The sequence below is a fragment of the Trachinotus anak genome, unplaced genomic scaffold (genome assembly GCF_046630095.1).
Source record: "Trachinotus anak isolate AG129_WGS33_773 ecotype Australia unplaced genomic scaffold, CSIRO_AGI_Tana_v1 ptg000014l, whole genome shotgun sequence".
Lineage (NCBI taxonomy): Eukaryota > Metazoa > Chordata > Actinopteri > Carangiformes > Carangidae > Trachinotus > Trachinotus anak.
Window position 1 is genome coordinate 11,505,873 of NW_027273865.1, and position 14,779 is coordinate 11,520,651.

General features: G+C 38.1%; 2 protein-coding genes across 11 annotated transcripts in view; one reads left to right on the forward strand and one right to left on the reverse strand.

Moving 5' to 3' along the window:
• Positions 1 to 14,779, reverse strand: part of ncam1b (neural cell adhesion molecule 1b) — a 77,734-nt gene that overhangs the window by 18,901 nt on the left and 44,054 nt on the right. For 5 of the 10 annotated variants that reach the window (XM_071495805.1, XM_071495810.1, XM_071495809.1 and 2 more), the window contains exons 9-13: positions 13,850 to 13,873; positions 5,890 to 5,919; positions 2,054 to 2,204; positions 1,710 to 1,897; positions 1,278 to 1,374 (exon numbers count right to left, since the gene is read on the reverse strand). In XM_071495805.1, the coding sequence (XP_071351906.1) occupies positions 1,278 to 1,374; positions 1,710 to 1,897; positions 2,054 to 2,204; positions 5,890 to 5,919; positions 13,850 to 13,873 (490 nt within the window). The remainder of the gene's footprint in view (positions 1 to 1,277; positions 1,375 to 1,709; positions 1,898 to 2,053; positions 2,205 to 5,889; positions 5,920 to 13,849; positions 13,874 to 14,779) is intronic. The other 5 variants (XM_071495806.1, XM_071495813.1, XM_071495808.1 and 2 more) reach the window with 3 other exon arrangements.
• The window catches only part of cadm1b (cell adhesion molecule 1b), a 230,606-nt gene continuing 217,550 nt past the window's right edge, over positions 1,724 to 14,779 (forward strand). Inside the window, exon 1 of the mRNA XM_071495819.1 lies at positions 1,724 to 1,860. The gene's annotated coding sequence lies outside the window, so the exon portion shown is untranslated. The remainder of the gene's footprint in view (positions 1,861 to 14,779) is intronic.

The window sequence follows — 14,779 nt, forward strand, 5'->3', positions numbered from 1 at the left end:
GTGAAAAATCTGCTCCTAAAGCCTGGGGCCGGAAAAAAACCTTTTGTATTACTCACAATTTAATTTGTGTGCTACAATGAAATTAACTTAACTACTGATTATATATGCCTAATACACAAGGTGTCCATATTATGCTTCTCCCTTGTCTTTTGTGTGATATATAGCTTTTTTTGTGCATGTAAAAGGTCTATTAAGTTACAAAGTCCAAAGTCCACAGCAAAGAGATTTATTCTCTCCCATAGAAAACACTGAAGTGGCTGAAACAACTTGTTTGTATTCCAGGCTTTTCTTCCAAGTTATCTACGTCACTATGTCACACATTTTCCTGGACTCCCTCAGGACTGTTGTTGAGAGATGCATGCTCTGTAAGATGCAGGCCATCTTGGACAACACCAACAACCCTCTCCACAACATAAATGCAGGCCAGAGAAGCAGCTACAGCTGCAGCCAACGTCTCATCTCTCTGTGCTGCAGGACTCAGCAGTTCAGGAGATGCTTTGTCCCTGCTGCCATCAGACTATTTAACAACTCAAAGCCAAAGGCAGTGGCTCATGGCCTGGACTTTAAATCAAAACTGCATATGTGTGCGAGCTGCTGGACAATTGAATTTCCCGAAGGGGATGAATAAAGTATCTATCTATCTATCTAAAGTAGAGGCCGGGAAGAGTTTGATTAGTTTTGGCCTGTCACCATGTCAAGGAGGCTGTTTTTTGGCAGCAGAATAATAATATGATAACAATGGTAGCTTTGGTATTTCCTGACAGCAGATGTTTTCCATTTCATAGCACGTCTCCCACACATAGAACTATTAACAGGAAAACATATATATAAACATTTTTATATGCTGTGGATGCTTCTGCAGTCCACTCTATAAGCTTGAGCATGTACAGATAGATTTGAGAAGTTGCCATTTACAATCAGTTGTATTCTCCTTCTTAGTTACTAGTTACTTTGTTTGCAGTTTGCTTTCAGAACCTCCTCACTGGAAAGAGGATGAGGCAGTGCTAACAAGTACTGGGTGCGCTCCTCTCTGTTGTTGATATTGCCTGTTTCCTGTTTTTTGAACTGTGAAACATAAAGATACTCTGCTTGAGTCCCAGAATAAAAAATATAGAGGTGAAATGAGCAGAATATGTCCCCTTCTAGCAATGTACATCCTACATAAAACTTCTTTCCATCATCAATACTCAATACAAAGTTTGATCATGCTGAAAAACAGATGCAAACATGTAAATGCAAAATAAAGACGGATTTTGAATCACAGTATCATCACTGACCGGCCTGAATGAGCAGGAACTCCTTGGACTCTGTGCCCATCTCATTAGAGGCAGTGCAGTTATAGCTCCCAAAGTCATTTTCAGATTCAGGGGTTATCTAGAGGAGGAAAATAAAAAAAGAAAGCAGCAAATATATGAAGGGCAGTGTACCAAAACAGATGAACAAACTTGTGTGTCAAACACTCTGAAGGTGACCTTTTTGTTTGTCCATTAGAGTAGCCTATTTTTATTTGTTGCTGTGAGCTCTCCTGCTGCTGAATTATTCATCAGATTTTTTACAGAATAGAGCTGAAAGAAAACTCTTTACTTCAAGTCTATGGTCATGAAATCTTGATGACACACGAGGAATGTGTGTGCGTGCGCATGTCGGAGGGCTGTGTGTTTGTTGAATTTATTTTGTAGAGAGTAAATTGTAGTTTGGCTTATGTGTACCTGCAGGTAGCTGGCTGATGGTGTTCTGAAGATCTTGATGTTGGTGGTGTTTGAGTTGGGGAGCTGCAGTCCATCTCTCAACCAAACAATAGATACATCGCTGGGATGAGCCTTCACCTCACAGCTGATATTCACTGGATTTCCCTCCCAGGTATACACTGCTACCGCACCATGTATCTTAGGGGCATCTAGGAAACAAAAAATACACTTGATAGAAACTTGCTGCCAAAACATTTCTGATTTTGTGGTTTTAATAGTGCCGGAAACAAGTGATATGTAAAAGTGAATTTAAGAGATTTATATGATCAGGACATGCTGAATGAAAGAATGAAGGAAATACTTACAGCGAACCTCCAGGTGTGCCGGCTGATCATCCTCTCCAATGGCACTGCGTGCTGTACAGAGATACTGGCCAGCGTCTGTATACTTGACATACTTCAGAGTGAGGGAAGACACACGAGCATCACTCCTCACCACCACATTTCCATCCTTACTCTAAATGAAAGCAGAAAATGGCGTCGTTTAGGAAAAAACAAAACCATTCATTTAGGTCATTGAGTTATTTTCCGTAGCCAAATTATACATTTACATACAGAGCATATTTTAGAAGAAAGATGTGTGACCTGAAAAAAAAAAGCCTAAGAAAGTGGTTCTTTAATGAGCAGAACAGACGTTACATTAATGAAGTAGGCACATTCTGCTCTGTAAAGACCTGGAAACATAAGGACACAGTTGACAGTACAGGGGAGCTTATCAATAATTGATTACAGAAAGCACATGAACCCATCAAGAGCCTTTCACACGAAGGCTTACCAACTCAAGAAATATGCTGATGCGTGACACTAGACAGAGCATTACCTTACATGCCACACTCGCACTTTTATACTGATGACACGTGTGACTTAGTGCCATTGTACACACTCATATTTTTCAGTAAAATGACATTTTAAGTTAATTGCTTGTGGTGTTTTTTGGTGTTTTAGGTTGCAACACTCTGTAAATCCACATTTAGCACATGCCCCACATTCAGTGATGAAGGGCACATGTCAAGTCACAAAGTGTTTGAAACCTGTGAAATGACAATAGACAGCTGGCTAATGAGATGTGTAAATGACCCTCCTGCTCAAGAGATATCTGCTTTCATTAACTTGATATGCAGAGTTACAACATCCAACCATAAGTAGCTTCTTGACCTTCAGGGTCAATAACTCTGTGTTGTTGTGATTGTTGTCGTCATCTGACACTCAGCAGTTGGGGTGTAAAGTGTCAGACAGACCAAATTTCTGCTTTTAAAAAAACCTTTCCCCCACTAGGATATTATTATTCAAACATTTATTATACAGACAATAAACATTATTTTCCCCTCATAATTGAGTAGGGTGATGCTCAACTTAACTGTCTTCTAGATGAAAATCTCTAACTAGGTAATTCTTTGTTGTGTTGTTGTGTTTACATACTGTATTTTTTTATACAGTAAGCTTAGGCATTTTTGTGAATTGATCCTTTAACAAGGTACTGCAGAACTGAGTATCTAAGCCTCTCTTTTGTTTGCTTTCATGGCTTTGATCCAAGCTAGAGGCAAAAACAATGGTACGGTTGCTTTTACACATACTGAATTAGGGCCCAGTCTGGGAAGCCATGTAAGAGAAACCCTCGTTAGTTTGTATTCAAATTCAATAGACAAAGCATGTCTGGGGCATTCATTATGCATAGCGGGTAGCAAGACCAGGGAGACACTTACATAACACACTACCCTTTTATTCTGACCCCCGTGCAGAGAGTGTTCTCTCTCGACCCCTGTGGTAGTGCTTCTGACTCCTGCATCTGTGCAACATGCCACACTATGTACAACCATGACGTCCTAGTTAGTCAGTAAGCCTCAGTGTCAAGTCCTTTCTAATTTCGTGCTCCTTTTTGGAGAATGCAGCATCAAAATGCCAACAAAGCCAGCACCACATATGGTCAGTTTCTCAGGCAAATTATATGTTCATGTTTCATGTTTCATAACAATCATTTTCATCCTTAATGCATCATGCACCAGAGTGGCTGTCTATTGGAAACTTACTTGATCATATTTTTGGCTTTACTGCCTCTTACAAATACATACAAAGCCACTTTTCATCTGAAACCCTGGCATAAAACAGACAAGGGAGAAAACAAAGACTTTCAAACATAAGCTCCTCTAATAAATCAAACAACATGCAGGGCTCTCCCACCAGATTCTTCAGCTTTACCAGCAGAGGAGAGAGACACTGCTGGAACATCAGAGCATAAAATTGAGAATGCACTGAGGACATGTTAAACTCATGTCTCACCAAATCTTAACTGTCCCAGCATACAGATGTGCCTTCCCCAGAATGTACCTTCCTTTCAGCGGCTTGTCAAATCAACACTCAGCTGCCTACGCATTTGCAAAAAACATGCTCAGCATGCTCATACTGCTTCCTGCTCACACTCCTCCCCTGTGTGGTTTATAATGGGATTTCTTGCAGAAGGACATACAGTGATCAATTCAGAGTGCAAGTGGACTTTAACACCATATCACTGTGTTAGAAAGTGAAAATGATTGCCTAATGCATTAATGTAAAGCAATACACTCACAACCCGAAATCACAAATGTGCTGCAGATGTGCTCTAGATGTGTGGTCTAGATGTAATTTGTGAGACAACAGCTGACTAAAATATGGTTCATAGCATCACAAATTTTTAAGACATTTATGTGTTTATGTCAGTATTATCTTTATCCTTCTTAAAGGTTACTAAGATGCACTGTTTGGGCTTTTTGGAGTTGCCTAATTTTTGTACAATCTGCTGATCATGAATCTGGATGTTAAAAATGATGCTTTTTACCCCCACTGTATAGGTAAGAGTGTACAGGAAGCCCACAGTTTATTAAAGCTGATGCACAAAAAACATTTGTGTAACCAAGTGTAAGTCACAGTTTTACACAAATCTAGTAATTACTGTCAGCGTGTGCCTGATTAGAGAGGTTCTTCCTCACCTCTTGTAGTCAGCGATGAGGTTTTTCATTTCAAAGTCTGTGTAATCACAGGTGTCATTAATGAATGCATATCAGCTGTCCATATTTACTGATTGCTGAAAACAATGAATGAAAAAAGAAAAAAAAAAACATTCTCAAAACTATCACAGGAAGGAGTAAAAGGAAAAAACCAATTCACTTTACGTGCAGTGCTCCCTGCAATTTGAAAATAAAATAGCAAGGCTATTTGAGGAACCCAAATGGTCTAAAAATACATACTCATTTCCTGTCAAATGGTACAAAAGTATAAATAACAATGGCAACCCTACTGTATGATCTTGCTCCTGAGATGGTGATGGGCTGATTGTGGATGACATACTTCGTGAGAGCACAAATTTGTGTTCATTTGAAAGAGAAAAAAAATGAATCTTTACCAGCTCTATCCTCCAGTTTGGTGCACTCAGCAGTAATACTGGACCCAACAAGGAGGTATTTCTCACCAATTTTCTCACATATGTAAAACACATATTCAATAGTGAAGAAAGTTGGAGAGAGGCTTATGTGGGCAGCTCTTTCTTTTGCCAATTTTCACTTTCTTTCAGAGAAAGTGTCTGGCTCTGATACTCTGGGTTGCTGCTCAAAGACATGTTTCATTTTCTCTTATATACATATTTAGTCATCGGTGGTGCAAAGAATTAGAACTACAGGAAGCTATTTTCTAATGTCAGAAAAACCTGCTGAAGTTATAATCAAGAATTGACAGTGGACTGAGTTAGATTTGAAGATGTGGGTGGGAGGACAGAGAGATCTGAGAAGTGTGAGTTTTACCTAAAAATAAATAAATAAATAAATCAGAGGGTAAACAGGCTGACAAACAAAATTTAACAGATTGATGCATCCCATACATAAAAAAAATCATATTTGAGCAGGCAGATGTCTTGTAATGACCTGTGTTGTCACAGGCTAAGTTACAGGTCTGGAATCAAACAGGCTGAAGTAAGTTACAGCATGTTTAGTTTATATGGAAAACAAACGAGTAAAACAAATAGACAGATGGACTACTGCATCATTCTCAGGGTTTACATTTTCCCTGACCCTTATTTGATCAAGAATTTTGATCTGCATCCATCCAGAATTGAATTAGACTCCCCTGACATGAAAGATGGATGGGTGTAGAAAAAAGTCATGCATTTAGAATACCTTGTGCTGCTCGGGCCGAGTCCATGATGCCTGTAAAGGACAGAGACAGAACAACAAACACAAGGCAAAGCAATTCTTAGAAAGTAATCCTTATCCAGACAAAGCTGGGATGCTGCACATTGCATGCATTAAATATCCACAGTTTACTTTCTGTGCACCCCGAGTACCTGAGCTGAATGTCCCATTTTACTAAAGGTCTACAGTTATAATAAGGGCATTGGCTTTGGATTTACCTTCCAGAGAAGCCTATTATGTGACAATAAAGGTTTTATTTTGACGGTAAATTTTTGGTGTGCTATTTTCTTTACTGCACACTGGAACAACACTGCTTCTAAGCCTAAAAGAAGCAAGTCCATTGGCATCATGATAGCACAAATACTTACAGATAAGAAGGCTATTGGTTTATCAGTAAGAGGTGAATCCATTACACTGCTGCAGAGATATGTTGGTCTGTTTAGTACAAGTTCTGCAGCAATTATCAACTTGTAATCCATTTTTGAAGCTTGAAGCAATAATGAGAGGATAAAAGCCAATAAAACAGAATTTACTCTCATTGTTGTCTTTAGTTGTGCATATAAAAAGCCTTTCCTCTTCCCTTTTCTACATCAAGAAATGACAGTTAGTACCCTAGTCAATCAGTCATTGAACAACATTTGCTGGGTTACTCAATAAACAACGACGGTTTTAAAATAAGCAATTTAGTTGCTGCTCTTTCTACACCCATGTGAGACCTGGAAATAAATCTTTGCCTCGTGTTATGTTGAGTAATTTTGCAAGTCAGATACTTGCTCTGAATGTTAACAATACTTGTACTACAGTTTCCAATTAAGTGTTTTTTCCCCATTGTTATGCTTTGATTGTACTACAAGGCTACAACTGACAAAACAGTGATTTGCATGAATTCAGAAATTTAAAGTCTTGTTCATTAAAAAAAACTATATGATGGCATCTAACACTGTCAGTCGATATTATAAATCTCCGGGCAAATTAGTTTTAAAAACATGATTTTTTGAATGATAAGAATTGATGCACTAAAGATACACTAACTGAAACTGTACAATTTAAATAATAACTAAGGCCTCTTTATACCATCATGTAGCAGCACTTCACTTCTAATGTCTGTCTCATGTACCTACTGCATATATTTGAAAATCACAGTAAATGGTATTAAAGTAAATCATTTTCAAAAGCACAAAAAGCATATCTGACTCATTGTTTGACTGGGATCAACATGGGTTTAACATTTTGTCATGTTACTGAGTTACTCAGGAAATAAATTCACATACCAAGAATAAGTGATTATCATAATCACGTTGGTCATATCCACTCGAATACAGTAAAACACTCTGCCCAATACAGAATTATTTCACATCATGACAGATAAAATCAAACCTCTGAATAACAAACAAGTCATTTGTACTAGACAGTACTAGACAACATGCTATGTCAAGTTAAATCAGTGACACTGAAAAGCCCAGCTTTTTGGAAAGCATGCTCTATGGATTTCATGATGCTGAGGAGAAAATGTTAACCATGACGATGAGATGTGATGGCCCACACAGCGAAAAGGTATTGAAGCGTAACAAGCAAAATGATAAACAGCTATTTCATCAGGTGCAACAGCAAGAAAATGTCAAATAAATGAAAGCAATCTGCCGGAATAATTGTAGGGCAAAACGGTGAATCAAGCCCCTGTATTATCCTCTCGTAATCAATGCCAGAGGCTCAGAAATAACACAATAAACATATGGTGTGTTTGAATTTGAGTGGTTTATATCACTAACAAACTTGACTCATTATTTACTATGAAAATAATCAAAATGAGTGTAAAAAAAGGAGACTGTAAAAACCTTATTAGAAATAAACATATTGTATGAGTGTAATTTCACTCTGTTCTTGAGAGCATTGTAAGTCCTCTACTGTCACAGTAAGAGGCAGGGTGCACCGTACATCATTACAAACAGCAGTTGGCTGCATATCACCACCGTGCTGAGAAAGAGTAGTAGCCCAATTAAAACAGGCAACCTAATGGTCTGTAACATCGTCACCCTCATCCACACACTCGTCTGCAGCACTGCCTCTGCAGTAAGTGAGCTGACAACTATCACTGTCATATCTGTGACAGGTGATTGTTTAAGACAAAAGGACAATGAACAACAGCAGATGCGAGCATGCAAAACCAAAGACACCATAACACAATCACGTCTCCGAGTAAACGCGCAGAACAATATTGTGACGGTTCCTTTGGGACTTATCATTTTTCCTGCCCATTGTTATTTCCTTCCATAGAGAATTACCCTCGCTCTTTGTTCTGACAGAAATTGTAATGTCAGCATGAAGAGGGCAAAGCAGAGAGAGGCGACATACTAACACGAATACAGCAAACACACAAATGTACTGAACCCTGGCTGTGTTTTATTCACTTGGTGATGCCTGACTGAAACTAATGAGTATGCATATTGTCATAGTCCTGTGTCATTAACTGCTGAGCCTAGGAGCCTCTGCCAGTACATCATGGAAAACTGACTAGCATTTTGGTGAAGAAACCCTTACATCACCCCACTACTGAGCTAGCAGGCATGCTGTTGTAAATGAGCAGCCTTTTGTGTTTGGATAAAACAATGCTCTCTCTGTACTGGCACGCAACGTTTAAAGCACGTCCAGATGCCCTGCCTACACCGCTGCCACACAACATTAATTACAAAATTTCTTTAAGCATCTTATTACAAATAAAATAATCATGAATTTCCTTTCTGAAGTCTTTAATTTCTAAATGAAAATCCTGAAGTTACACAGAGCAGGCCTTAAAAGCAGATTTGTGTGCTGAAACTTGAATTGAATTTTTTTTTTCTTTACAAACATACAGATTACAGACATAAAGTAGCATCACGAATTGACTACAAACTTTGTTCTGCTTTTAAGTTTTATAATTACTCTTATTTGACTATAACTTCTGTCTGTATAGTTGACAATATTTCCAGATAATTACAGCTTAAAAACTTCCTGCATCAAGCAGAATGTTTAATATGTATTCAAATAAGCAAAACAGTCATTATGTAGATAATGTACAAAGCATGGATAAATACTTCATTTACATTTTCATTTAATAAACAGACACACTTATCTAGTGCGACTCACAGTGAATGCATTCAAAGGAATGAAACAACAAAATACCACACATAAAGCTGAAAGTTTTAAAATAAATATATAAACACTTAACTTTAATTGATGTATAAACAAAAACAAAACTATCCTCAGATAAGTACTAATTTGAATTTGAAACGTACCTCTAAGCAGGCATACACCCACGAGTGTACAACAGTTTTTTGAGCATACTCCTTTTATGCTGTCCCTTTTTATGTGCAGTACTACAGCTTTTCTATTGTATGATACAGTAATCTCCTTCAATCCTCACATTGTGCATCTCTTCACTCACAGTTAACAGACAATGCTTGTGTGCAGACACTCAAGATTTTATTTAGAATCCTCAGAATGAATTCGTTTCTCCTCCTGTTAACCTTTAAAACACAAGACCACAGTAGAATGGGAACAAGGTCAAACAAAGCCAGACTAAGATTTGAATGGCTAATAGAATATCAGATGAAATATAGACTGTCTTGGTTTTGTACATGACTGACAGCAGCATCTGAAGGAATCCTCTAATCCTGATCTTTTTGCTCAATTCAAGATATCTTAAACTGTAGAGACTGTCTGCTGCATCATAAACACCATTGTTCTCACATGAAAGGTGAAGATAATATCGTTAAAACCTTGGCCCTCTCTACCCTTTTTATTTTTAATTTTAATAGTTAGGGATGCCCCAATCTAGTTTTTTTTGCTAGCAATACTGATACCGATCATCTATGAGTGAGATCAGCTGATACCTATAATTTTTTTTGTGTTTTGTTAAAGCAGCTGGTTTAGCGGTTGGGACCTCCAACAGGCAGCAGCGTAACCTGATAAAAGGACCACAAAAAGTCATCCTTATTCAGTCAACAACATGTTTTTACTTTGTTCAACAGAGCAGTACAGAAAACTCCTGAGGAGCAAACCCTTTATCCAACGAGAGAACCTGATTATTACACTACTGCACACTCAAACAAGACACACATTTTAAAACAACTGCCATCTAAAGTCTGACCTTTCTTGCTTTCCTTCATGCAAATTAATCAATTAAATCATTATATGAAATCTGCCCAGCAATTAAATGGTTAATACTGATACTGTACAGAGATAGAACTGCTTATTTGATACATTTCCCTGCTCCAGAGGGGAGAATTATCCCTTGCCCCCCTCTATATCTCCCACCACCTCTGAGAATGAGAGGGGAGACCTCAGCAGCAGATGCCTGCATAAACTAGAAAGAGCACCTGCTCCAACCCACACAGAGACTTTTCATTGAGTGATGTGCAAATGAGCAATAGAAAACCTATTGCGCAAATGTAACTTTTTAGAGTGCCCATGGCCCCCCTGACAAGATGCCGCCCATATCTAAATCCGCCATTGAGATAGCATACGTTATATCAGTCTCTCACAAAGTTCTACATGGCCGACATGTTTTGTCTTGGTCTTTTGTCTGAGAGTCTACAATAAAGTTGTAAATTGAGAAACTGAAATTAAAGTTATTATAGAGTTAAAATGTTAGCTTAAAATTGTGTAACCCTGTGGTCCACCAGCAGCACTATGCATCAATGTTTTTATATGTGGGCCCACATTTTGTTTGTCCTTGTGCACGTGCAGACAAACATGCATCCTATTCCACTGATTTACAGGTGGAAGTAATGCTGCATCAAAAGCAGGGAGATGAAGACAGAATACGTAAAGATGGGTGTCAACAATGCAGATTCAAGAGAAATCAGCTTTGCACTTATTTTGAAAATAACGTAATGCACTCTACACATTTGTTAGACTTAAAGGAGTTTAGTGTGTTTTAGTGAGTAACAGTGAATGTAAACAGAAACTGTTTGTTTACTCCACAGGGCAGCTTTAATAACCCCTAAACACAGAGATTTGTTCAAGGATGTATTCTAACTTTAAAGACGGAGGTAATCCAAAACAACATAAACATGTATAAATTATTTCTGATGTTTAGTTTCTGAAGCTTTTATTCAAAGTTGGTATCATTTGTGGACTGTGAATTGAACCATTAAGAGAAGTTATAGTCCCTCTCAACTGCAAAATCTTAATTGATCAACTGTATAATGCAGATTACACAATTAACTACTTGAAATACTACTCATAGTTTTATTGTACAGAAAAGATGGTGAAATAGTTTTTTTGCCAAAATGTCAGTGTATTCATATAAAGTTACAACCCACAGTCACAGCCAGGGCAGGATCATTTTTCTAAAATCATGACTATTACACCCAATCTGGGATTTATCAGACTACTCTGATAATCCTCTTCTCTGTCAGGACTAACAAAAAAACTGCACATCATTCATATGTGCGATAGAGTAAAGTATTTTATTATTATCACAAGTTTTCTACATGAAGTAGGTAAAAAACATCTATGTGCTGAATGTACATTATGTAATGTACTATAATCAAAGCTCTTCAAACAAGAACAAGACTAGTCAGCCAGTTTAAACTCACTATCTTCTATAAGTTTCCAATAGAGCTGTTTTCATTTACATGTTTTTCTATTTCTGTTGTCAGACAACGGAACAAGTATGACTTAACTGTGGCACATTAAGACTACATGTTAACTTCCAAGCCAACCCTAAGCTGCTGCTCTACACTTCTAAAATCCTAATTTTACATTTTCTGACAAAATCCTCATACACATAAGTTATAGACAAAAACTGTGTTGTGATTTTAGCTATATTTACTTGCAAAGTGATCACTCAGAGAGAAAGTTATAAGCGACATCTTTCTTATTTTGCCTCTCATACAGCGCACTTCTGCGCTTTCCATCGAATTTTTTAAGTACTCTATTTCCTCAAAAAGCGACCAGGGCATTTATTTACTTCAACTGCAGGTAACAGGTCTTTATCTGACACAGGCTTCCATTAGAGACAGCCCTTTCTTTCTGTTTGCACTAATTCATTTTAAAAATGCAACGGCCAATGGCCAAACTTCAACTCACATCAGCCAATGGTGGATATAAGATCATTCAACTATGATCACTCAGTCAGTCAGTCAGTCAGTCAGTCAGTCACCCACAGACATTTGCGATTATAGGGTTGGCCCGCTGTTGTGATCCAGCCAGAAATGAGGAGCTGAGCAGCTCAGGAGTCAAAGAACTGAAAACACATTCAAATAAACTGCTAATTAATTCCATCTATTAATCATCAACACACACCTGAAATGGCACAATACAGATCTGTACTGGTTATCTCACCAATGCTGCCCTTACCATACTTTTAAAGAGTGTACAAAAAAGTAAAATAACAGCTGCAGTTTTCTTTTTTCAATTAACCATGTCCACCCCAAATGAATGTTGGTTCACTTGTCACACCCATTCCAGATGAAATACAGCTGTTATGATGATTGCAGACAGCATGACAGACAGACATCGAATGAACAAACAGAACATTACAATTAAACAATTAGCAGCCGTTTCCTCCTGCATTCATTAGAGCCCCACCATGGAAATCATTTCCCCTGCTGATAATCAGAATTATAAAAGGAGAACATAAGTAATCTGCATCTACTCTTACTCTACAGTGATTCAGTAAGGCTGCTAATCATTTCTTTGAAGAAGAGATGCCACAGATCACGCAGCATACTGCAGACTGAAGTGCAAAACACAGTGCCACCGCAGCACAGGTGTGTGTTACATGACATGTGTCACATGACATGCCATGGTACAGCCCATCAGTGACTACACAGTGCAGAAAATGGGTGTTTACTGCAAATTGTAATTGCCTGTTTTTTGTCAATAAGAAAAAGTATAAAATTGTTATTTCAACACCCGTAGAGTCAATCTTCACACCTACAGTCAGGCAATGTCTATTATAACATTTCATGGTGAAACTGTGAGATGTGGAGCTCTTGAGTGAACGTCTAGTGTTCTGATGAGTCTCCTCATCCACTGTGACAGCTTCAAGATCACAGAAGAAGCCAAACTGTCACTGACAGAAGAAGTCGAGCTACAGCAGTTGGGAGGTGTGTTCCACAAAAAATGCTCTCTCCTGAGACATCGACAGTGGATAATAGGACTGAGGTATAAACTCTTACTGGGTGTCCTTGTATGCCACTGTGGGTGTTACAAAGAAAAAAATAGGCATGTCGTGACGTGCCATATGGTGGTAGCTTGTTTTGCACTTATGTGGCTCCACTCAAAATTTGTTTTTGAATATCTAACACTCAGCCCTGTAGGTTTGACAGGTGACGGTGTAAGGTTCATATTTCTGTTCCTCACAGAGAACAGTACCTGTAGTCTACTTGAATTCATGTCAGTTAACCCGCTTCTCTCCTGGCCACCTCGATGATCAGTATGTTTTTAATGCTTATATTTTTGCTGCAGTGTTTGGGTGTTAGATACTCAAAAGATAAATTTAATGTGGAGCATTTTTACCCTCAATTTTCAGGTGATACCAACAGTAATGTTAGACAATCTACAGTACTATGGAGATGACAGACAGAACTAGCTGGGCTTGCATCCAGGCAACCTCATGCTGTGATGGAAAGTTTGAAATGATGAGGCAACAGCGACACAGAAATTATGTTTCCCTATTATTATGTTATTAACCACATTTTCATCTGATCTTATGAGATAAGCTCTATACACTTTGTATCACAAGATCAGTGAAGGTTTTGGGCTATATTTGGAAGGCATGCAGTTGTCGAATCAATTTCATGAACTCTGATGAGATCATTCCTTGGGGTTTTCAAGAAACAGCTGGGAAATTTTCAATAAAAAGGGATTATTTGATTTCAGTGGGGGTTTTGTCAAATCTGGAGGCATACTTTGCAACACTACTCCAGTACATTTCTGTGCCACGCGGATTTCATACCTGATAGATCCTGTTTAGATGTGCCTGTAGGAAGAAAATGTAGTGCATGTAATGGACTGGCTCCAGAATTCCTCCATGATCTACAGTATATATCTAATGCATTTTCCCTCTCATTAACTGTTAACTGTAGCAAGACAACAAGACCTTAAGGAGACAACAAGACCTTAAGGAACCAGGTCATGTGGGCAATAGATGTACGAGAATACCAATCAGGCGTTCATTGTTTTTGATGGTTTGTACATGGAATATTGTAGAGGATATTACCAAGAGAACACACAGGGGTATCAAGGATGTAATGGAAGGTAAAAAAAAAACTAGCTCTTAACCAATGCAGTGCCAAAACAAATTTAAAAGATGGCAACAGAATATCCACTGATACAAATTCAATTCTTTTCAATCACTGGCATCAGCAGAATAATGGCAATAGTGATTGAAAATGCCAAACAAACACTTGAGCCTTCAAGTGCTCATTCTAGCAAATACAATAAGAAGCAGACAAAGTTTAATTATTGCCTCAAATTAAATACTTATTTTGGGAATGTTATAATTGCGTTTCTGATGCTAAAATTTTCTTGACATTTGGGAAAACTCGAGTCAAGTCTAAGAGTACTCCACATTACTGGCTGAGTATCGCTGAGCTAATTACATGAAGTCCACTGGGTCATCTCGAAGGAGCTGCTAATTTAGGGGAAAAAAGCAGTACATAAACCTTGTTGAGGGTGTTTCACAATGAAACTGCACAAGCCCCCCACCTGCACATCAATATACCTCTTGAATTTAGGTTAAAGGTATTCAATCCCTCTCCCTGAGACACCAATGTCCTGCAGGTTTATCTTCCTCCCATGTGGTTACAAGGCACTGTGTCCCAGTTTCACATCACGTACTGATGCCTTATAAAGTGTAGTAGAAGAAAATTATAATACAAAAAAT